Source organism: Epinephelus fuscoguttatus, linkage group LG11 (assembly GCF_011397635.1).
Source record: "Epinephelus fuscoguttatus linkage group LG11, E.fuscoguttatus.final_Chr_v1".
Taxonomy (NCBI): domain Eukaryota; kingdom Metazoa; phylum Chordata; class Actinopteri; order Perciformes; family Serranidae; genus Epinephelus; species Epinephelus fuscoguttatus.
In genome coordinates this window covers 1,995,098-2,016,949 of record NC_064762.1, presented here as the reverse complement: position 1 = coordinate 2,016,949, position 21,852 = coordinate 1,995,098, and the positions used below count along the sequence as shown (strand labels likewise).

The 21,852-nt window shown below is 42.5% G+C and overlaps 2 protein-coding genes across 5 annotated transcripts in view; both read right to left on the bottom strand.

The window, feature by feature from the left end:
- Nucleotides 1–10,289, bottom strand: part of ino80 (INO80 complex ATPase subunit) — a 56,590-nt gene extending 46,301 nt beyond the window's left edge. Inside the window, exons 1-19 of one of the 4 annotated variants that reach the window (XM_049590463.1) lie at nt 10,116–10,289; nt 7,792–7,857; nt 7,339–7,530; nt 6,797–6,954; nt 6,597–6,664; nt 6,354–6,500; nt 6,122–6,242; nt 5,809–6,014; nt 5,641–5,694; nt 5,360–5,563; nt 5,034–5,238; nt 4,701–4,768; nt 4,386–4,607; nt 3,651–3,731; nt 3,132–3,227; nt 2,242–2,301; nt 1,984–2,126; nt 319–403; nt 63–180 (exon numbers count right to left, since the gene is read on the bottom strand). In XM_049590463.1, coding sequence (XP_049446420.1) covers nt 63–180; nt 319–403; nt 1,984–2,126; nt 2,242–2,301; nt 3,132–3,227; nt 3,651–3,731; nt 4,386–4,607; nt 4,701–4,768; nt 5,034–5,238; nt 5,360–5,563; nt 5,641–5,694; nt 5,809–6,014; nt 6,122–6,242; nt 6,354–6,500; nt 6,597–6,664; nt 6,797–6,954; nt 7,339–7,490 — 2,188 coding nt within the window. In that variant the 5' untranslated portion in view covers nt 7,491–7,530; nt 7,792–7,857; nt 10,116–10,289. Of the gene's footprint in view, nt 1–62; nt 181–318; nt 404–1,983; nt 2,127–2,241; nt 2,302–3,131; nt 3,228–3,650; nt 3,732–4,385; nt 4,608–4,700; nt 4,769–5,033; nt 5,239–5,359; nt 5,564–5,640; nt 5,695–5,808; nt 6,015–6,121; nt 6,243–6,353; nt 6,501–6,596; nt 6,665–6,796; nt 6,955–7,338; nt 7,531–7,791; nt 7,858–9,984; nt 10,071–10,115 lie in introns of those variants that run through there. The other 3 variants (XM_049590459.1, XM_049590461.1, XM_049590460.1) reach the window with 3 other exon arrangements.
- Nucleotides 10,290–12,053: 1,764 nt separating this feature from the next.
- On the bottom strand, nt 12,054–20,327 carry vps18 (VPS18 core subunit of CORVET and HOPS complexes). The gene is made up of 9 exons (XM_049590466.1): nt 19,886–20,327; nt 19,594–19,735; nt 19,312–19,403; nt 17,894–18,144; nt 16,215–16,568; nt 14,827–16,089; nt 14,465–14,674; nt 13,349–13,585; nt 12,054–13,241 (listed from the first exon to the last, which is right to left on the bottom strand). Exons 1-9 carry the CDS (start codon nt 19,986–19,988, stop codon nt 12,945–12,947), a joined length of 2,949 nt encoding a protein of 982 aa, XP_049446423.1. The 5' UTR covers nt 19,989–20,327; the 3' UTR covers nt 12,054–12,944.
- Between the last annotated feature and the right edge of the window lie 1,525 nt (nt 20,328–21,852).

The window sequence follows — 21,852 nt, the reverse complement described above, 5'->3', positions numbered from 1 at the left end:
TCGTCAGCTGGAAAACAGGAAAAAAAAAAAAGGCTGCGAGGAACATTTTTTCTCAGACTCACTCTCGTCGATGGCAGACTTGTTCTCAGCGTGGCTCTCGATGTCCTTGGAGAACCACTCGTTAAACTCTTCATGGGAATCAAACAGTGTAGGCATGATGAAGTGCAGCAGGGCCCACAGCTGAGAGACGGTAATAACACACAGCCGTCAACAGTTCTGTCTCGCTCACAGCGACTCACAGCGACTCACATCAACACACACACACACACACACACACACACACACACACACACACACACACACACACACAGAGCTCACCTCAGCCATCGTGTTCTGGATGGGAGTCCCGGTGAGCAGCAGTCTGTTTCGACACTGGAACTGCAGGAGGATTTTCCACCGAACGCTGAAGACAGAGAGAAACAATAACATGAGTTTATCATCAGTTAACACTTAACTGCACCGTAATCACACCAAATTACTCAAACTGCAGAACGCCATTTATATGTGAGAGTAGGTTTCATGTTTCAAGACTCAAAGTTTTTAACAACTTTTTATTATTATAAGTATTTTTGTAGATGTTGGCCACTGTCTATCAGTGGCTGTGAAATGAGACGTACTTATGTGATTGAAAAGATGAAGAACTATAATTTTACAGTTTTCAGACCTGTTGCTCTGCATGTTCTGTCCAGTTTATTACAATTTGCATATTAAACCTATTTAAAAGAACCCGTGTTTGCACTGTATATAAATCAGCTTGCAGAGACTTAAAACTTGCTGTTTTATAATATATTTCGATAACTTTTTGTAGATTTAATAAAGCTGCACTAAACTAAGTCAATATAGGAAAGTCTTCTATATCGTGTGTTTAGCTGCTGTAACTAGCAGCTGAATGTCAGAGAGGAAAAGTGCAACTATCGATCTTTAAGTCAGAGAAGCTTTAAAAAAACATTTAAAATATTAAATGCATGTAACTCCATTCAAAGTGAGTTGACCGAAAATTCAAACTCTCATAAAAAGTATCAAAATAATTATTAAGCATTGGATATCAACACATTTTTAAGGTGTGCTACCCTTGAATGATCATTATATATTACTTACTCAACCCGTGTTACGTTTAATTCATGAAGACAACTTTGTTTTGCCTCCACAGTGAATGACGGATCCAAAAACGGAGAAAATTCTTGAATTTAGGCAAACAGGGTTGCCTTTAACGACAGCAAAACTATATCAAAACATGCATTTACAAAAACTACAGGAATTGTACTTGATGGAAAAGATGCTTCATTACTTACACTTGCAGAAAGTAACATTCGATTAACAATGGAGACCTGTTAGAGTATAATCAAGCCTGATCCTGTGTAATTATTGACCCGTATACCCGGTTTTATCTGTATTTTTTTTTTCTCTTTATTATCATTATTAGTATTATTATTTGCATCTTTTACTATTTGACTTTTCCTTTTATGCAACCATTGAGTGCAAGTAGATTATGTGAGCTGAATGCAGATGTGGGAAGTGGGAGGGAAGTAACAACTCCTGCAGTATATTCCAAGTCTGATTTATCCAGTCGTACGCTCAGTACTTACCACACAGACAGCTCTTTACAAAGAGCACAGGTAAGTTTTACTTCAAGTTCAGTTCCCATTTGTAAAGAGCTGTCTGTCTGGTAAGTACTGAGCATACGACTGGATAAATCAGACTTGGAATATACTGCAGGAGTTGTGTGAGAGTTTGTAAACAGATGTTGTGATATAGTTTCACTGTTGTTATGCACAGACTGCCGTGACTTAAATTTATCCAGAATTTTCTCAGTTTTTGGAGGCAAGAAAAACAAGTCTTCTTCAAATATTCAAGGTAACACAGGGTGAGTTATTGATATACAAATCATAATTTGGGGGCTGAAGTATTCCTTTAACACACAGGGGCCCTCTGATGTCTTTGGGAATGTAGTATAACATGATGACTCCATGGCAACCATGTTACCTGGTGCTGCTTTTCAGTGCCTGGGCCTCATCCAGAACCATGTACTGCCACTTGACCCTCTGAAAGTACTTGACGTCCTGAACAACCAGCTGGTAGCTTGTGATCACCACGTGGAACGGTGCATTTTGAGTGTAAAGGGTTTTCTGTTCAAACGTAGATGCACACAGTTAGAGACAGGGTTATAGACTAGAGGAGCATATATGTACCATAAAGCATTTCATATAGCATCGCATCTTCACAGCTCTGTCTCGTCCTTACCTGGCTCCAAAATTTCCGAATCACCTTGCGATCGTGTGGATTCCCCCAGTATGGCAACACCTGACGGACAAATCAGTGGAGTTAAAACATGAATCAGCTATGTCATGAAACACCTAAGCACACTCAAACTAAGCTTTTCCTACACGCTTGCTTTTACACGTAGCAAAGCTGAGCTGCGGTGATGTTCCCAGGGGAAACATTTGGGCATAGCATCGTGTCTGAATCACAGCTTAAGCCATCGAGTTGTTGATGCAAAATGTGATGTGAAAAGATTTACACATCATTACATCACTCAACGCACGCTGGTATTCCATTGTTTTCAGTCAGTCTTGCTTTGAGTGTTCAGGAAGCTTATCTCCAAAATGTGTAATGGGGTCTTTTCACACCTCATTAGCAAAACAGACTGGAATTGATTTATTTTCAAACTTGCGGGGAGAACAGGGCATAGTTGAGTGTTGAGCACAGCACAGAGTTATGCATATTACAGTGTGTGTGTGTGTGTGTGTGTGTGTGTGTGTGTGTGTGTGAGTGTGTATGCAGGCATAGCCGACATATTGATGTGTTTGATAAATTGTTTTTTAACATTAAAGAATGCTCAGCCTGTCAGAGGCCGGTTTAGACGTGCAAAAAGATTTTACAAGTGCACTCAACAATCAAAGCAACAGCTTAGAGGCATGCTACGAATGTCCTGGTGCAATACTGCCCCCTAATGGAAGGTTCTAGACATGCTTGCAGCCTTAATCCCTGTGTCATGACACTTTTTCACAGCAGCAACACAACACTGGGTTCATTAGGAGTGAAAACAACTACAGCAAACAGTACATATGAGGCTGCCAGGATTCCTGCGGACGTGTTTCTTGCAGGTGTTTCCGCTGGCGCACTCCCCTCACCTTGAATTTGGGCACAAAGCGGGTGAACTCCTGATGCCAGTTATTGAGTGTGGATGCAGGAGAGATGATCAGGAACGGCCCCCAGATGTTGTCTCTCTGTGCAGGAACGAGAAAAGAGAGTTATGGTGTCGAGCGCCACAACAGGTGGTCTTTGTGTACGCGAGCACGCGATGACAGGAAGCCCCCGGAGGATCGCGGCCATGCATCTTCCTGTCAGCGACACTTCAACACTGAAAAGCACACGTTTCCCCTAAATTCCACTTTTTCTCCTTTTGGCGTTCTGAGACCGAACGATCTAATGAGCTGGCGAATCAGCTGTTCACAACAATGACACAAGTCCTGTGAGTCATTCAATGAAAAGAAACAGGGGACTCTTTAAAGGATGCAGGTGCACAAAGTAGCTGGATGTCACATGTTTTTATAAGTCAGTACAAACAGCAGAGACAATCGAATATTCCACAAAGCTTTCTGGGGGGTCGTGTGATGAATGAAACTATGTGGCCTGGTGGTCTCACTCACCTCTGCTAAGTGTGCCAGCAGGGCGATACTCTGAACTGTCTTCCCCAGTCCCATCTCATCTGCCAGGATTCCATTGATTCCCTGCAGACAGAGGAAAACAAACGAGAAAATAAATCATGCAATGTGTTTGAATGAGCACATGATAATATGGAATCATTTGAATGCCCCAAAACCTGCAATGACTGTAAAACAACAACAAAAACGAATCAAGCGTCCGTCCATATCTGCTGACCAAAAATGACAGGTCATGGGGGCAGCAGGCTGAGCAAAGCACCCCAGACGTCCCTCTCCCTAGTAACACTTTCCAGCTCCTCCTGGAGGACCCCGAGGTGTTCCCAGGCCAGATGAGATATGTATTCCCTCCAGTGTGTTCTGGGTCTGCCCCGGGGCCTCCTAACAGTGGGACGTGCCTGGAACACCTCCAGCGGCAGGCGCCCAGGAGGATCCTGATCAGATGCCCGAACCACCTCAACTGACCCTTTTGACGTGAAGGAGCAGCGGCTCTACTCCGAGCTCCCTCTGGATGTCCAAGCTCCTCCCCCTATCTCTAAGGCTGAGCCCAGACACACCACAGAGGAAACTCATTTCCACTGCTTGTATCCACGACCTCATTCTTTTGGTCACTACCCAGAGCTCATGACCATAGGTGAGCTTTTTTCAGGTGTGAAAAGTCCAGTCCCAGAAAATATTGCTATAAATCAAAAACACAAAAACCATCCCTGCAGACGTGGGTACCTGTTCGTAGAGGTTGGCCAGCCAGTTCATGCCCTTGAGTTGGTAACCCTTGAGTTTGCCGTTGAAGATGGTGGGCTGAGGAATTTCTTCACCTGCGTGGATGGACGGGTTGGAGAGGCTGTAGCTCTCGCCAAACCCAGAGCCGGCGCCTGAGGATGAGCCGACAGCCGCGTGTAGCGACGCACAGCGACTGTCCTTAGCCTCCTCATCAAACATTCGCGTCTATAGGGAGAGGTTTGGAGATTAGCACGGTATAGACAAGGGGAGAGTGTGTGGGATTATCACAGTTGTGAGGGTGCGTTTGTGTCAGCTTACTCTCTCTTGATGAATCTGGTAGGCCTCTTTGGCGTTCCTCAAAGCCTGGGCCTTGTAGTAATCACTATCTGAAATCGCATACCATCAGCTTGTGGTTAAAACAAAACAATTCAGTTCCATATTTCCATTATTTACCCGAAACGTGAAATATAATCTACAGAGAGAGAATAACCTAAGAGGCAATAAATATAATAACAGGCCCACTTGGCTTTTAATTTGATCCTGACATATTTCTAAGTACTTGGTCAGCAGTTCCCTGCATCAACCTTCAGTAATGAGTTACTGGCTGACTCTGCTCCAGTAACAGAATAAACTTGACTGAGCCATTCATACCATAGTCCTCCTGTCCCATGTTGACCATTACACCTCCTCCAATGTCAATCTGTCTGTGTGCCGCAGTGTCTTCCAGCTTTCTCAGAATCTCCTCCTGAGCCGTATCTCCTTCTGGACCCCCCATGCTGGCTTTACCACCCATGAAATGAGCATACAGCTCCGTCTGGGTGATGAGGAAGTTGAGTTTGCGCTGCTGACGCTTGGCCTGCAAGAGACAGAGAGAAGCAGAGAAAAGAATCTATTATAAATCCCTACAATTTAAAACATGCTTTTTTATGTCTTCATATTTTATACTGATGCAATGATTCAACTTCCATTCCACCTACTTCTCTCATCTCTTCGTCAAGTTTACGTTGCTCCAGGGCCTCCTTCTCTGCTCTCTTCCTGTGCTCCTTCTCCACTTTGTCATACTTCTTCCAGTAGAGCATCATCTCCTTGGTGAGCCGACGAGCCCGAGGCAGCGTCTCCTTACAGTTCTTCTGGGCCTGGATAGCAGCACGACGAACCTCTCTCATGCACTGATGAGCCAACTGGGACAAACAAAACAAAGGTTACACTTCATCTACAGTTAATTTTCACAACACAGTAACGTGAACACTTCACTTACCTTTTTAGCATTGGTCAACACTAAGTTCTTAGCAGAGGTCTTTTGCTTGAAAGACTGTAACACAGATACACAGGATAATTACAACCTTTAAAAATGGTGCTGAATATTTGACCCCAGAAAATGGAAAATTGGTGAGCATTAATATTTCTAACTGTCATGCATACAAACCTTGGGAATCTCCTTTTTAGCGATGGTGAGCCAGACCTTACGTCGCCGTGCATTCAGCTGCTCGATGGTAAGATGTTTCTTCTTCACCATTGGCAGCGGCGCATCATGGGAAAACTTTGCAAAGATCTTGGTGATATAAGGACGCCCATCATCCAGGAAGTCTCCCTCTCCTCGTTTCTTCTTTTTCTTCACCTTTTTTAGTTTGGCTGAAACAAAAACAACATCAGAATGACAACAATAAGTACTCAGTTTGTTTTTCATTCAGCCATTGAAATAATCACTTCTTTGAAAGATTGTCTGTTTTTGTCTTTACCCTTGAACTTCTTCTCATCTTTGATTTTCTTCTTCTTTGGACCCAGCAGGTGGCGCTGTTGCTCATAAAAGGGGTCATGAGTCGACAGGAGTCCTGTGCTGTAATACTGATATTGGTGAAGCTGCAGGACAAATACACACAGATGGAAAAACAATACAGAGAAGACATTAGAAAAACATATGTCAGAGGTATTCTTAATATCACCAGGCACTGTGTTTATGTGTGTTTGTACCTCCCGGTCAGAGTGGAACTTGCTCTGATGCTGCCTGGTGTAGCGATGTAGCCTCAGCATGTCGTGCAGCTCCTCCCGAGACAAACTGAAGTCAGAGTCATCTGAGTCTGTGTCCGAGTCCGTGGTGTCGTCACTCAACAGGATACTCTGCAGGAGAGACACGAGGAGTATAATTAAAGGCAGCTGAAAGTGTGCGTATGTTCATATAGATAGTCCACAATGGAGAACACGTCTGTCAAATACCTTAAGCCACTTCCTGTTCTTCTTCAGCTTGGAGAAATTGTAGAGGCTTGTTTTGTCTGCCTTTTGGTCTGTGGAGTTTACAGGGGGACAAAACGCATCACATTATAAATGTGCATGAACTATATCTTTCATAAATGACACCAGTAAGGGTAGTAACAGATAAAGAACACATACATAAGTGCTTTTTGTGTGTGTCTTACCTTTACCCTGCAGCAAGACTCCGTTGAGAGGCTTTCCCTCTGACAGCCCGTCCCCTTGCTCACATGACTCACTCTTCACGGTCAGAGCCGTATGCTGAGTGGAAGGTTCCAGGGACAACCCTGTCCCCAGTGCACCGTCGCTGTCATCACTGTCATCGCTGGAACATGAGAAAAATGTGGCTGTAAATCCACCCTTTGCATCCTGTTTGTATCTGCTCTTCACTTTGAGTATGTATCTGGTTTTATAAACACTGTATCCATTTCAGGGGAACATACTGTGGCAGAACATTGGGTACTAACGGCCTGATCTATTGGATTTAACTCAAAACAGATGACAAGAGTGCAAGTGAAACAAAGTCTGCACTGTTGGTCTACCGATAGGATGGAAGATTGCAACAATGCACACAAGTGTTTTAAAGCAGTAAACTGCATTTAAAGAACTGATCTCTAAATCCAAGCATGAGCTTTCTTGAAACTGCAGCACCTCCTGAAACTAATCCTAGAAAGTGTAAAGTGTGTGCCCAACTCCACTTTGCCTGCACCTGGTTATGTCTCCGTTGAAGATGGCGGCTGTCTGGCGCAGGAAGCTGTCCAGCCTCAGGGATCTTTCCAAGCGCTGCAGGTAGAGAGGTTTGGCCAGGCCAGAGCTCCCCGATGCCCCAGCCTCCAGTCGGCCACCCTGCGCCGATGCCATGCTGCACAGACACCTCTGCCCGGCAGGGCAGCAACTTTTACTGAAGAGAGAGAAGTAAGAGAGGAGATAAATAGAAAGAAACAGAAGGTCAGAATGAGCAACACAGGACTCCCAACTAACTGTGGGATGGGTAAGGCTCTGCTGGGTTGTTTAATTCACCTGAACCTCAGCAAAAACTGGAGGTTTTGGTTTTATTTTCTGGGATGTGGGAGATATCCTGGTTCAACTCTCTGGCTGTGTAGTCAGTATGGTACCAGCAGGTACTTCACTGAGCGAAACACAGTATAAACACTGGACCTACCTTCTCAGTATGGGATGCCATTGTTCTTGATTCCAACATTAATGATCAAACAATGGTGGAAATCCCCTACAAAAGAAGAAGCTCAGTCAAACACATGACAATAATAAAATGTCAGAAAGTTAGTGCTCTTTCACATTTTGTGTTCTCTGCAATTCTGACAATATAACTGCTCGTGATTTTCGAGGAACTTTTCCACAATAAAATATTTTGTTTACAAATGCCAAAAACAAATAAATGAAAACAGAGGAAACAACAGCTCCTGCAACGTAACTATGTATATTAATACTAGATTATTTCTCTATCATGTTAATAACGTAAAAACTTAATTGAGTAATATGCATGTCTTGGATCAGCTCTACTTTTTAAAGAAAGTTATTTTCACATCAGTCGCTTCAGTTTATTAATAGGACTGATTTGGGATGATAACAGTTAATCTATGATGGATTAATCGATCAATCGATAGGCCGTGCAATGCTGTCAGAGTATATGTGTTGTGTTGGTGTGAGCTTTGATTGTGGAAAAAAAGCATTTGGTGTTGTTTGGTATAGCAAAGTTTTTTATGTTTATAAAAAAATCACAATTAGGGTTGCAGCACCTTTTACCAGCCCTGTGTGGCTCCACATTTTGACAAATAAATGCCTGTCACAATTAGAGGCCTGGTCTGGTTGCCAAGCAGTTTATTTATTTTATAGAAGTTCTTCACTTGTATAAAACTGTTTTGTTGGCTACCTCAAATTATGTGTCCATTCCTCGATTACCCTGTAAGTTATTCATATTCCTTTAGTCCGTAAGGGTCCTCAGATCAAAAGAATCAAAAAGGTTTTTCATAAGTATTAATCCAAGTTGTGAGAATTGTTTTAACAGGATAAAGTGGTGTGTTGGTGTGCCAGCTGCCGTAATCCTCAAGTGCTGTAACTCTCTCTGAGGCGTCTGTCGGAGCTACACTATATGAACGATTCATAGCTGAAATGTTATCTGAAGCCTAATTTTTATACAATTATATTCATACTGGTTTAAATAAACAATTTGACTGCAATTCCTTTTCTTTGCTGAGCCACAGTTTTATGTGAAAGGGTTTAAAGGCCTGTCCCAAGTATAGGCCTGTTGATTTCAGTGATTTAAGCAAATAATTAATTGGAGTTTTATGGTACTTCTATTAACAAAATGGTTTCAAATTACACATGAAGTAAAAAAACAAAAATAACTCTTCCATTTTTATTCCTTCAAGGGTCACTCTGACTGTTAATAATACAAATTCTGTATTACTGTGATACCTTGAAACCCTGATATTTTCTGAGAGGGTTATCATACCATGAAAATATCATGCTGTTGCAACCTTATTCACAGATGATTCAGGAGAGTGCTTACAATTTGCAACCCTGGGACAGACTGTATGAATTAATATAAATGTGACTTATCCAAATATTGTCTAAAATAACATTGAATTTCTAAGTGTGCTAGAGATTGTTTTGGCAGTGACGCCTGTGTGGTCAACTTAAATCCGTTGTGCTCTGTAATTACTAACTTACTCATTACATATTCACTTTACTTTCTGAGACAAGTTCACAGAGGATGACAAGGACTAAAACCAAGCAGGAGTTTGTTCCTCTATTTTAAATAAAGAATAACTAAGAGGTGTATTATTAAAAATAACATATATCTTCCTATGCTAGCGGTAGTTATATTATGATTAGCTAGCTAGCAAATCCAAGCTAGCGTTAGCCGGGGGTTGCTAGCTAACCTTGGATGTTGAACTGGGCTCTAGCTTGTAGGCTAACGACCGTTAGCTGGCTAAGCACAAGCAGCGTTGCCTCCGATCAATGATAGTAAAGGGTCAAGGTGCTTGTATGCACACACGCTGACAGCTGACTGGTTTCAGTAAACCACACCACAAATATAATTAGTAGTTTTTTTTCCTAAACACCTAGCATTTGCGGAGGCTAACTCCTTGCTATGTGGAGTCTAATGTAGCTTTTCATCCTAAACGTTAGCTTATCAAACACTGAGCGTTTTGACACACACGTCCTCTCACACCATTAATATGAAGTATTCAAATCGGCCCTGTCTCTTTAAGGCCACCACCTCCCTGCCTAAACATTGTATTAACATAGATATCGGTTTAATGGCATTTCTTAAACTAAGCTAGTCGCGATGCGGCGACAGCACAAGGCCCGCCGCCCGCGCCTCTCGTACCCTTGTTGCGGACACGAGCGGGGACTCGGTTGCCTGGTGAACGAATGATCCCCATGTTTTAATTCTTTCTCCCTCCCGGCCATCTTCCCCCATTGCTCCTTCGCCATAACAACCACCATGGAGTCTCTCACCTCGGCCCCGTGTCCCCCTTTTCGCCTCTCTCTCCGCTGCTGCCGACTCGCGGTTCTCTGACTCCAAAATGGCGGTTTGAGGCGCCGAGCGAGTCTGTGAGCTTTGAGTCGGCAGCAACAGCAGAGAGGCGGCCACTTTCTGTTACTGAGAGAGCAGAGACACGACGCCATGGCGAGGGTACAGCAAGGAGCAGGCGTTTTAATCAATCGCAGAGAGAGGGACGCTCGGCCGTTGGCGTCTCCGAGGGCATAACCGTGACCAGAAAACCAAGCGGCATCCATGACTAATTTCCTCAGGTGCATGTCCACCTTATATGTCATTTTTGGCCGTATATACACAGCTTGTACAAATATATCGATTAAATGCCGATGTCGATTAATAGAGTCTGGCAACTGCGAAGATTACCGAGCTGCGTCTGACGTCATCACACGGGAACTCCGTTTTAGGTATGGTGAGGCAGTTTGGATACCCACTTTAAAATGTGGAAACTGCAAGATTGTTCTCTGATGTCAAGTGTTGACATTGACCTCCAGCAAATATACAATGTTAACACTTATATTCATGTATAAATATACTAACATTTATATTAGTAATGAGTGATACACAGTTTAATCATGGTGCTGGAGAGTGGTGTAGTGGTAACTGAGGAGGGCGTACTACAAGATGGTAGGTTACAGAGAAGGAAGTGGGTATACTCTCCTATATATTTCAATGGCTTTTTGGCTGACAGGTAGGTGCACTCTAAATGGACATTAAAAGAAGTGGGTATACCCCATATATCCAAGTATACCCTCCACTGAGGCTGCTAGCAGAGGTAAGACCAACTCATTGTTTTGCAAGTCTCAAGTCTTTGCACTCAAGTCCCAAGTCAAGACAGGCAAGTACCAGTCAGGTCCAAAGTCAAGCCCCAAGTCCTAAAATCAGCACTGTCCACACCCAAGAAATAAAATGTTTACACACATCCTAATGCCTATTGTTCTGCAAGTCACAAGTGAGTCTCAAGTCAAGACAGGCGAATCCCCAGTCAAGTCCGAAGTCAAGCCCCAAGTCCTTAACTTTGAGGTCCTAAATTAGTCATAATGTAATTAAGCAATATCACACAAGAGAGAGTGCTGTTGTACTGTATGTCAACACGGCTGCGATTCGGTGGTAGGCACAAGGCTGCAGGATGAGTGCCGCAGATAATCACAGCCGCCATTTTAACACAGGTCATTTTAACTAGAGTAGTAACTGATTGAATTTACAAAAGTCATAAAAGCTCGAGACCTTCAGGTACAGACATACTTTGTGCTGTGTTGACAGATGCAAATACTCAGTGTCATGACTAAAGTTTGAAGCTGCAGATTGGAATGCCAGAGAAGTACAAAATTTGAAACACTGAATGACTACATTTTGGAGTTTTGGACCCATTTGGCTTTACAACATCTGGGTTATTAAAGCAATGGCAGCAGAGCAGCAACAATTAATCAAAACTAATCATGCTAATATTAATCATACTAAATGTTAAAACAACTTTGTTGGAAGTTGTTACGTCTTCATCTGTCATTTTCCACCCATGTTTTGCACTCAACTATTCGTTTTTTGTTGACCACCTGTAGTGTTTGCCAATGAAATTATCTTAGGTATAATTATTTCTAGCTGGTGCTCAGTCATGTAACGTCGGTTTGCTATAGTTCTCTCCTGGATCTTGATTGGATGATGTGGGATTGGTTCAAACAAAGTGAATCTGGAGAATTAAGTGTCGACTTGCTGGGAATGAATGGCATTCGTTGATTCAGGAAATGAATTGCTTCATGACACACTCTTTGGATCTCTGGGCTTAGGGGGGAGGCATCAAGTATTTTTAAGTCAAAAGGCTCAAGTCCAAGTGAAGCCACAAGTTACTGGGACTGAGAAACTACAATGAAGCATATTGATTTCTCTCAGTACAGCTGATGGTTCATTTGTTAAATATTTATTACACTTTAAACAACCAGAAGAATCAGTCCATCCATGCTGACAAGCTTTAATGTTCCACGATTGATTTGCAAAACATGAATATATGACGTAACAGTTTGATAATCTGTCCCACAGTAACTGTAAGATGGACGCAGCTGTAGACCGGAGGGTTGAACTGAGGAGAAGCACATATTGTAATGTAAGTGCAGGTTATGTTTCCGGTAGACCAGGGGCGTAGGTAGGGAGTTGGGGGGTCGTCTGCCAGAGAATTTTGAGCATCACTTAATTTCCTTCGTCTGGTGAAATTCTATGCGCCAATTTGTGCATTTTCTGCCTTAATTTATGGTGTAAATGTCTTTAATTTTGTCAAAATAAAACTCCTCTGCTACTTTCATCTCTTTATGGCAGTTCTAAATATGGAGGGGCATGTGCCCCCTGTATCCCCCCCTGATTTTCTACCCCTATGCAACAGACAAAACAAGCATGACATTATGTAGTTAATAGATGTTTAGTGCAGTTATATCTGATTCTAGCTTTTGAATACTTTCTGCCATTATAATCAGAGGTTCAGGCACATTGTATGCACTGTACAGCCCTGGCAATATTTTACATCCTCTTGTATCCGTGCCAACAATGTCCACCTTTAACTAGACGCTTCGATACAAAGTGCAAAGGTCTTCGAATCAGCTTCAAATACTGCCAACAAAATAAGTGTATTCTGTAGAGAACAACTGAAGCTGATATCAGCAGGAGGCACTACCAACAGGCAATCAGGTGAATGTCTGTATCTACTGTCAGTCCTTAAGATGGTGCAGTTTCACTGACATACAAGATGGCGGGCTGTCGTGTCTTTTCACATTAAGAGAAGAAGAAGAAGTAAGAGGTCTCATTCACAGCCAGCTGGATTTCTCCTCCTCAAATTTCAGCGGATCAATAAAAGGCTTGTCGATGGACTTGATCATCAGTTCGCCGCAGTACACGCATTCAGACGCAATGATGTCATCAATGTCTGATTTTATCTGCTCGCGGCTCGTGCCCGCGCTGCCCTTTCCCAGGCTGGCAGTGTCTCCTTCGTCCTTGGGGGCCGGGCGGTGACGTGACTTGGAGGATTGCGTGGTTGCAGCCAGCTTTTTCTGCAGCTCCTCCAGACGACTCTGCTTATAGGGCGTCAGGTGAGGGGTTATTTCCTGGAAGATTGACGAAAGCAAGTTTCAAGCATGATCATTTTTATTAAAATAGAAAAAAAAATAGAGAACACTGAAACAGCAGTATGGAAGCAGCCTTTGAGAGTTACCTGGAACAGGCAGTCGTAGTGGAACATGTGTCCACACAGGAACAGATAGAAGGGCCTGTTGAGCAATGGGAAGTCACAAGCAGCACATTTTTCTTGGGAGTCCACTACGCCATATTTGTTCCTCATTTCCTGGATGTCTTCTCTGATGCGTTTGGCGCTCTCCGTGGCCTCCTCCATTTCCTGCTTCAGCTCCTCGATGTGCTGGTTGTACTCCTCCAGGGAGCTGCAGATGGCCTCCTGAGAAACCAGAATCAACGGAGGATAAGGTGCATTAGTTTGAAGCAATTTACAATATTTTGTGTACTGAGCATACGGCATCTATCATTATTTAAACACTCAGTATGTAATTTTCGGCCAGTGGGGGTTTCTTAATCAAAGCAATTACAAAAAATGGAGCAATGTCATCATTGCAGTAAGTTTCTTACAGTTAGAATTCCTTCTGTGTTGATTGTTCAGGAGGTTTTTAGCAGGAGATGCGGGGAGGCAACAATGGTTTGAGTTGAAGGTGTGAGAAAGAATAGTATCAGTAACATTGTTAACACTGTGCTACATTACAGAGAAATACAAACCGTACTAATGAACCTTCATTAATATAGGCCTATATTTTATCTCCAAGTGCACGTCACACACTGAGCGAGCCGCCTGTTAATGACGCTGTGGGCTAATGGGCATGTAGCTACTTCCATGTTTCAGATGATACGTCATGTTTGTAGTCGACCAATGAAGATGAGTTTACATATCACCTTGGGTTCGTCCTTCACCTTCTCAAAATGATCCCACACTTTGGATTTCCTGCCCGACATGTTATTAACTAGCCTGTGGAATAACCGCAGGTACCAGCCCTGGAGATTAACCTGACTCCTGTCTGACTGCTGAGCGTGGACACTTCCTGTGGCTGTCCTTTCAAAGTAAAGTCACACATGCTCCAGTCATATAGGTTTGGATTTATTTTGACAAAGCACAGCTCCTGATAGAGTTTCACAGGTTTTCTTTCTGCAACTGAGCAACCAATGAAATCTTGTCGACTAACATTTGGTTGACTATTAGGGGGCAGGCCTAGTATGGAATGGAATGGAAAAATAATGAAATCAAGAACATAAAAACTTTGTTGCAGACCTTAAAATGGTCAATGGTGACAAAGTCTGGGAAGAAGGGCAGGATGTCTTCAATCTTGAGCAGGTTGCAGCTGGACAGACAGTTCATGGCTTTCTTTACATCTTTCTCCTCCTGAACAACATGCCGGGCGATCTTCAGCCAGAGCTTTTTCCTCAGCTCCTCGTCATCTTCAGGCAGGTCTGCACATGACTTAGCCAAGTCTACATCTACCTATGGATGATAAACACATTGCAAGTTGGTCAAATTCTGATATAAGGTAACAGGAATTCTTGACAAGAATCTGGGTAATTATTTATACACAATTATAAAAATACAGACACCATAGTTGCATGATTTGAATATGTTTTGTGTGTAACACTTACTTGTAAAGCAAGATCCACTGCCTCCTCATACAGTTCCATAATCCTATAAACCAGCACACAGGCCCGCAGGTAGCCATTTTCTGCACACAGCCTGAGGGCATACTTCAAGTCATAGTGGATCTCTGAGGCGTGAGTACCCGCCTGCTCCAGGTACCACAGCAGAGAGTCCGGCTTATACTTGGCGTAGAGCGACAGCAGGTAGTTATGGATGGCCTCCTCTGTCACGGTCAGCTCGTACACACAGAACTCCATGTAGCGGATGGTTTCACTGATCTGCTGGGTGCTGCCCATCTGGCTGTAGTTCATCAGAGCTGGGATGAGCTTCTTCGGGTCCAGCCGCTTGCCCATCTGAATCCACGCATCTACCACTTTTTTGGGAATGTGCTGCATGAGGACGGGGGAGAACTTGTAAAAAAGCTTCTCATCACAGTGCTTGGAGAGCACATCCAGAGCGTCGCTAAATTTGTCGTGTTGGCAGTAGTGGGATATCACTCTCTCGTAGTCCTGCATGACGACTGAGAAGTAAACCATGTCGTCCACGTTGCCGTGGCTGGCCAGCAGGTCGTAAATGGTGCTGCGGTTGTTGAAGAGGCACTCCTTGTGCTTGGAGCTGCCAAGGAATTGGCGGAACTCATCGCGGGTCTCCTTGAAGATGACGGTGTTGCTGTCGACTTCCAGCTTGCCGAGCCTGTTCAGGTAGAGCTCAGTTAGCCAGGTGACCAGCAAGGTGATCTGCGTTCTCTCACTCTGTTTCAAATTATTCAGTTTCTTCAGTAAGAACTCCTTTAGGGCTTCCTCTTGTTTGGCTTCAATGAACTTAAGTGCTATCTCTTCAAAGTAGTTCTGTGTCAGAGCATAGCACTTGGCGCTCTCGATGTATCGCTTGTTCTGGAAGCAGTGCTCGGCCTCCTTGGCCAGCACCATGTCCATGCATTCAGGCCGGTCACGGCAGTACTCCTTGGCCAGATCAAACTTAGTCATGCTCATGTACATCTGCCAGACGTCCCTGGCCTCACGCTGAATGTGGTACCGGAACACTGCCTTCTCGGTGTAGATCCACACCAACCCACCAACAGGGTCCTTAATCATCCTCTTAAGGGTGCCAAACTTATCTGGGAACACATCCTCATATACCACCTGTCCATTCAGAGTGCAGATGGCCTTAACACGGTCATGGAGCAGCAGCAGGAAGTGGAACTGTGTCAGCACGATGGAGATGGGCTTGTTGAGGCTAATGTCAATGTCCGGGGTGTACTCCCACACCTGTTTGATCGCAAGGGAGGAGAAGAACATACGTAAAACATAAAGTTAAGAAAAAAAGGTGAATGTGGTTTGTTGAGCTGTTGAAGACCCACTGAAAGCAAACAATCTCACACACAGACATTTACCTGCACGTCACTCAGCAGGGAATCAGGCCTGACATAGTCCAGCTGACCATAAAGAACTCCATTACCCATCATCCAGGCGAACGCCTTGGGGGAGGTCCGGAGCTTCGAGGTGTAGAAGGTGATCTCACTGTAGCCCATGTTGGCAGGGAACTCCTGGAAACTGGGCAGCAGGTCCTGGTTCTGGCTAAAGATGGAGCTGAAGCCTTGCTGCTCGGACCCCTCGGCCACCTTCCCCACAAATTGGAAGAGGCGTTTGCGGGTGGTGGCGATGATGAAGTATTTGTTCTCCAGGCCCCGCTCCACCTCCAGGCAGCAGACTGGTGCCGGCCGCCCATCCTCCTCGAGGAAGTGGACCTGTGTCAGGAAGAGAATACTGTATTAAGGACACGCTATTAGGGATGTACTGATATACTGGCTGATCGGTAACAGACCATATTTGCCTTGTTGACTGCCATCGACCTAGAGGCAAGTAAGATGACACTCAGGGATGGCAGTGTCTGATATTTGAACAAAGATCTTCTCTAAGACTCATTCAGGATGAAATGATGGAGTGAACCAACTGTCAACGTGTCAAGGACCCTGTTTTCTCACTGATAATGCTACGATGTTAACAACTAGGCTGTGCTGACACTTGCAGGAGGAGAGCTAGTTAACTTTAGCTTTTAGTAGCCGATGGCTGGAACTAACAGCTAACCCAATTTGCACTGAGTTACATTATGATGTGTTCAAGCTCAATGCAGTAAAAATTAGTATTGGGTGAAGGTAAATTATAACGTTCTCATGATGTGTTCAGTGTAATCTTGTAAAATTTTGTTGTGGGCAAGAACCTTGAATAGATACAGTTGTTTAAAGGAGAAATTTCAGTTTTTTACAGGAATATAAAATAGATATATAATAGAGAAAGTTCTGATATATTTCAGACCGCAAAAAGGCTTCTGAAATAATAATATATCTTTTTTAAAAAGATGTTAAGCATGTGAAAGCAGGTTATATTCAAGGTTGTTTCATAATGTGTAAGAATGAATTTGTGTTCATTAAAAGGTAATGAATGAATGAATTTAAAACAGTTATTTTTTATAATGAACATTTCTTTATCTCCCTGACACAGAAAGAGGGAATTTTCAGTAACAAAAACAAAATAAGCAACAAGTCAAATTGTTATTTTAAACATCAGTATCAGCCGAGAATTTCACAATCAGTAGAACCCTGATTATTGTTTAGTTGCAGACCGAGAGGAAGAAACAAAATGTGTAGTTCAGTGTCTTCTACGGTAGTATAGACCACTGGTTCCCAACTGGTCCAGCCCCGGGGCCCTGACTTCTCCTTAGTCTTAGTCCCTTAGTCTCCTTAGTTCAAGCTTCACACAATTTAATACATGGAGCGTCATACTTGTGTTTGGCTGTGTCATCAAGCTAGTCTGCTGAGGCTGTGAAGAAGCTGTCCATTAGTCACTCACTCTACAGCAGGAAATGGTACTAAAAAGTAAAAGCTCTGCGCCCAGATTCACATCACTTAAAAATAAAGTGTGTTTTTTACAAACTTGACACATTAAGAGTCACTTGCAGTCCATTCAGAATTGACCGTGACCCACCAGTTAGGAACCTCTACTACAGACCAACCAAACATAGCAAGAAATAAGTAACACACTACACATAACAGATGACCACACATGCTCTGACCTGTCTGAAATACTGATCTGGGTTGGTGTTGAACAGGCTGCCCTCAGTTGCAGAGATCTCAGCCTCGAAGATGATGCCTTGACTGGTGCCAACTAGGATGGGCCCTGTGCTGGTCTCATTGCCCAGCAGCTTGTTCCAGCCCACGCTCTCAATGAGGTGGCCCCTCCAGCGAGACAGACTGCGCACCTTCTGCGTGTTCCTGTTGAGGTACAGACACTCGCTGGTGCTCAGGCAGATCAGCAGATGGGAACCTGCAGTGGGAAAATACGGAGGAGGAGACAGCTGCTGCCGTTAATAAGTCATTACCATGACGGTGCCGCAGTTGTTTTGTAAATGATGTAGTAGCGTAGGGTGTTTGAAGTGTTTTGAACTAGAGTTTTACATTAATCCAAGCTAAGCTATAATGAGTTTTGTGGCTGGTAATATCCATGTCATTGTACCTCATGAGTTACGACACAATGGTCAATAAATGTTCTGTGAACAATATACAGCATGCTTGTGGGATGTACAATGACTTGCAGCAGCTCAAAATACAGTCCACTGGAGAAAGAAAGCAGTGTTAACAATGGACGCAACTCTGCAGATAACAATTCAAGGCATGGCAGCTCACAGGGAGTGTCATCAAAATAAACAATCTGTGCGTTCCAATACCCACACTACCAGACTATACAGGACGCCAGGAGAGGAATAAGTATGTATATCTTATCTTATCTTATGTCCCAATACGTAGTATGTCAAAAATACCAGGATGTTCTACTACAGTACATCCGGTCTGATTGTGCAGTATGCAAGGCAGCATCCTTTTCTGACCCACAGTCCTCTGCACAGTGGACAATACATTACATCGACTGAGCTGCAAACAACGGACAGCTGTTTGAGGGCTGACTGACAGCTGTCAGAAGTCAAGTAACCGATGACCAGTCAAATAGTAATAATAGGAACATTAATTGTTAAAGTAAACAAAATAATTGTAAATATCACAAACAACAAAAGGATATAACTATAAAATAACAACGACAGAGTCGCAAATATACTATGTTAGAATCTACAATCTGTGCAGTCGTAACTTTGAAGTTAAACTACACACATCGCAAAGTATCAACAGCAGAGCACTCTGGGCTGATCTTCGTTTCTGGGGAACTCAGTAGGTGGCGTTTGTTTTATCTCCAATGTCACGGATGTAAAAGCAAGAGGGTCAAAGTTCAGTGTGTGATGTTCTGAGACAGTAGTATGTCCCGGTTGTGTGCACACTGTATGCAACAGTACGTACTTTTTAAAAGCAGCTGCAGTACATACTAGAAGTGAAAATAAAAACTAACCAATGCGGAACGCACCCAGTATGTTGGTGAGTTGTCTCATTATGGCCTGTGTATATAATGTCAAAGGAGAATCTGAATAAGTGTTGAGGTTTTACTCACCAGTGGGGTCCAAGAACAGTCTGTGCACTTTACTTTCATCTTTCCTTCCTAATTCAATCTGATTAGGCTGATCTGGTTTGGCCAAATCAATCCTGCACAGACAAGAACATAAAGCATTATTATCAGCTGCATTATCAACTCTTTCAGATGCTCCCATAAGCAACAACAGATGAGTATTAATCACAAAGACGAGCCATTAATTTAACTAATCCACTCAGAACTACATAAACACTGGTGACTATTAACACAGTGATTAAAGGTGTTTATGACAGTGTTGTTTGCCTCAGCAGCGTGTCCTTCCCCAGACTCATGCATAGCTGATTGTTGCAGACTGCGAGATGGTTAATCTTCTCAGGCGGTGTGAAGTCAATCCTCTGCTTGTTGAATATCGGCTTCTCTTCCTCCAGTCTCACATTCACAAAACCTGAAGTGAGGGAACAGGTGCAGCGTCATGTCAGTGAGAGCACCAAGTCAACAAAATGACTGCAACACTTAAATATGTGCTTTAAAGTCATTATATAGCAGCCTCACATGTAGCTAGCTAGCTAGCATCTCCAGAGAGAGGGCGACCTACCTGAGTGTGCTATCCCGATGTTGGCAGTTGACAAGCGGCTGTGCTGCTGCGCACTCTGCCTGGTGATCTGCGAGTCCTCGTACTCGTCAAGAATTGAAGCCATGTTTAAAAGTACCGTATTTCACCTTATTCCACTGCCCGTTAACGAATCCTCTACAGATAGAATGACTGGCGAAGAAACAATATTACAACGACATGGCTAACTAGCTAGCTAGCTAACAACTTCCAACCGTTACAGGCGCGCGAGCATATTACCTCTTCTTCGCGTGCGTCTGAATTAAGATGTGGAAGATAATATCTTACGCGACAGTGCACATCTAAAGGAATAAAATATATTTTCAATCATTCATGCTGTCATAATCGATAGCTTGGCTTCCGACTACACAACACAGGGTGGACACGGATAATCAGGTGACACACGGAGTCATGTGATCACATTTGGAGTAGTGCTTCTCTCTGACGCTGGGGGGCGCAGTGAGTCCAAACTTCACAGTGAACCATAGAGTGAATGGATTGTTTTTGTTTGTTTCACTTGTTTGTTTCAGCGCACTGTAATTTTATTTGATCATAGATTGTGATTATTTTCCTTATTATTATCCTAATGTATCGTTTTAAAATTTTACAATGAATTTACAAACAACACGGCTGCGTAACCATGGAATTACAGATCCTTGGCACGTGCCTGTGTCGCAAAAATAAATAAATAAATAAATAAATAAAATAAAATAAAATAAAATAAAAATAAAAAAAATAAAAATAAAAAAAATATAAAAAATATAATATATATAATAAAAATATTTAAATGAAAAATTAATAATCAAACAAATACAAATACAAATACACATAAAATGATAATAAATAATCAATAAACATAAAATGGTCTTCAAATAAAGATTTAGATCAGTGTGGCAATATTCATTTGTAAATCTAACTCTTTTGCAGACATGGTGGGCTATATGATTTGCAGTGGTGAAATATAACAAACTACTTTTTTCAAGGAATGTGCTGAAGTATAAATTTGAGACACTTGTTTTTGCTTCTTCATTGCCTCCGTCTGCTCTACTACATTTTGGAAGCATCTACATTTGGCCTTCTTAATGCTTTTTCCCACTTTTCTATCCATCTAACCACAACCCGTTGGCTCCCACTCAGAAACCCCCAGATGGCACTATTACTCCCACTCACAGTCTCAAGTATGTGCATCAAGCGACTGTGAGATCTAGTCCTAAACTGACCTTTTTTACTCCACTACATTTATTTTATGATGTTAGATACTTTGCAGATTCAGATTCAGATGATTAATATTCAACAGATATACTATGATGTATTATATGGATACATCGAAAACTTTGGTGAAATTCACAAGCTATCCAATACTATATGGACCATAGTAAAAAACAAAAACACTAGTCCCACCTTTACAATCTGCAAAATTAGAGCGATGTTCACATGAATTCATCAACAAATAATTATAATTCAGTAACATAACACCATATATAATATTCTGACATGGGTCATTCTGCATGATGAGTACTTTAACTTTTTGTCCTTAATGTTTCTGTTTTGTTGGTAATACTTTTTTACTTTTTACTTACTTAAGATTTTGAATGCAGGACTTTTACTATAAAGTTTTTTTACTATAATATTTCTGCAGCACTGACAGTCACTCAGTTCAATTTCAGTTCAGTTCAACAGGCTTTATTAGCATGACACTTAACTTGTGTTGCCAAAGCACAAATACAATTAAAAGGCAGTGATGAAAATTTACAATTGATTACACAAAGGACAATAGTCAACGGAGCAAAACAGGAAATTAATTCATTGAGCAAAATAGAGAAATATATTTTAAAAAAGCAGTGTACTACATAATATATTATATTGTATAATCAGCAGTACAGTATGGAACCTGTATGCAACACCTATGTATTAAATATGTAGCCTATATATCATGTATGTAACATGTAAAA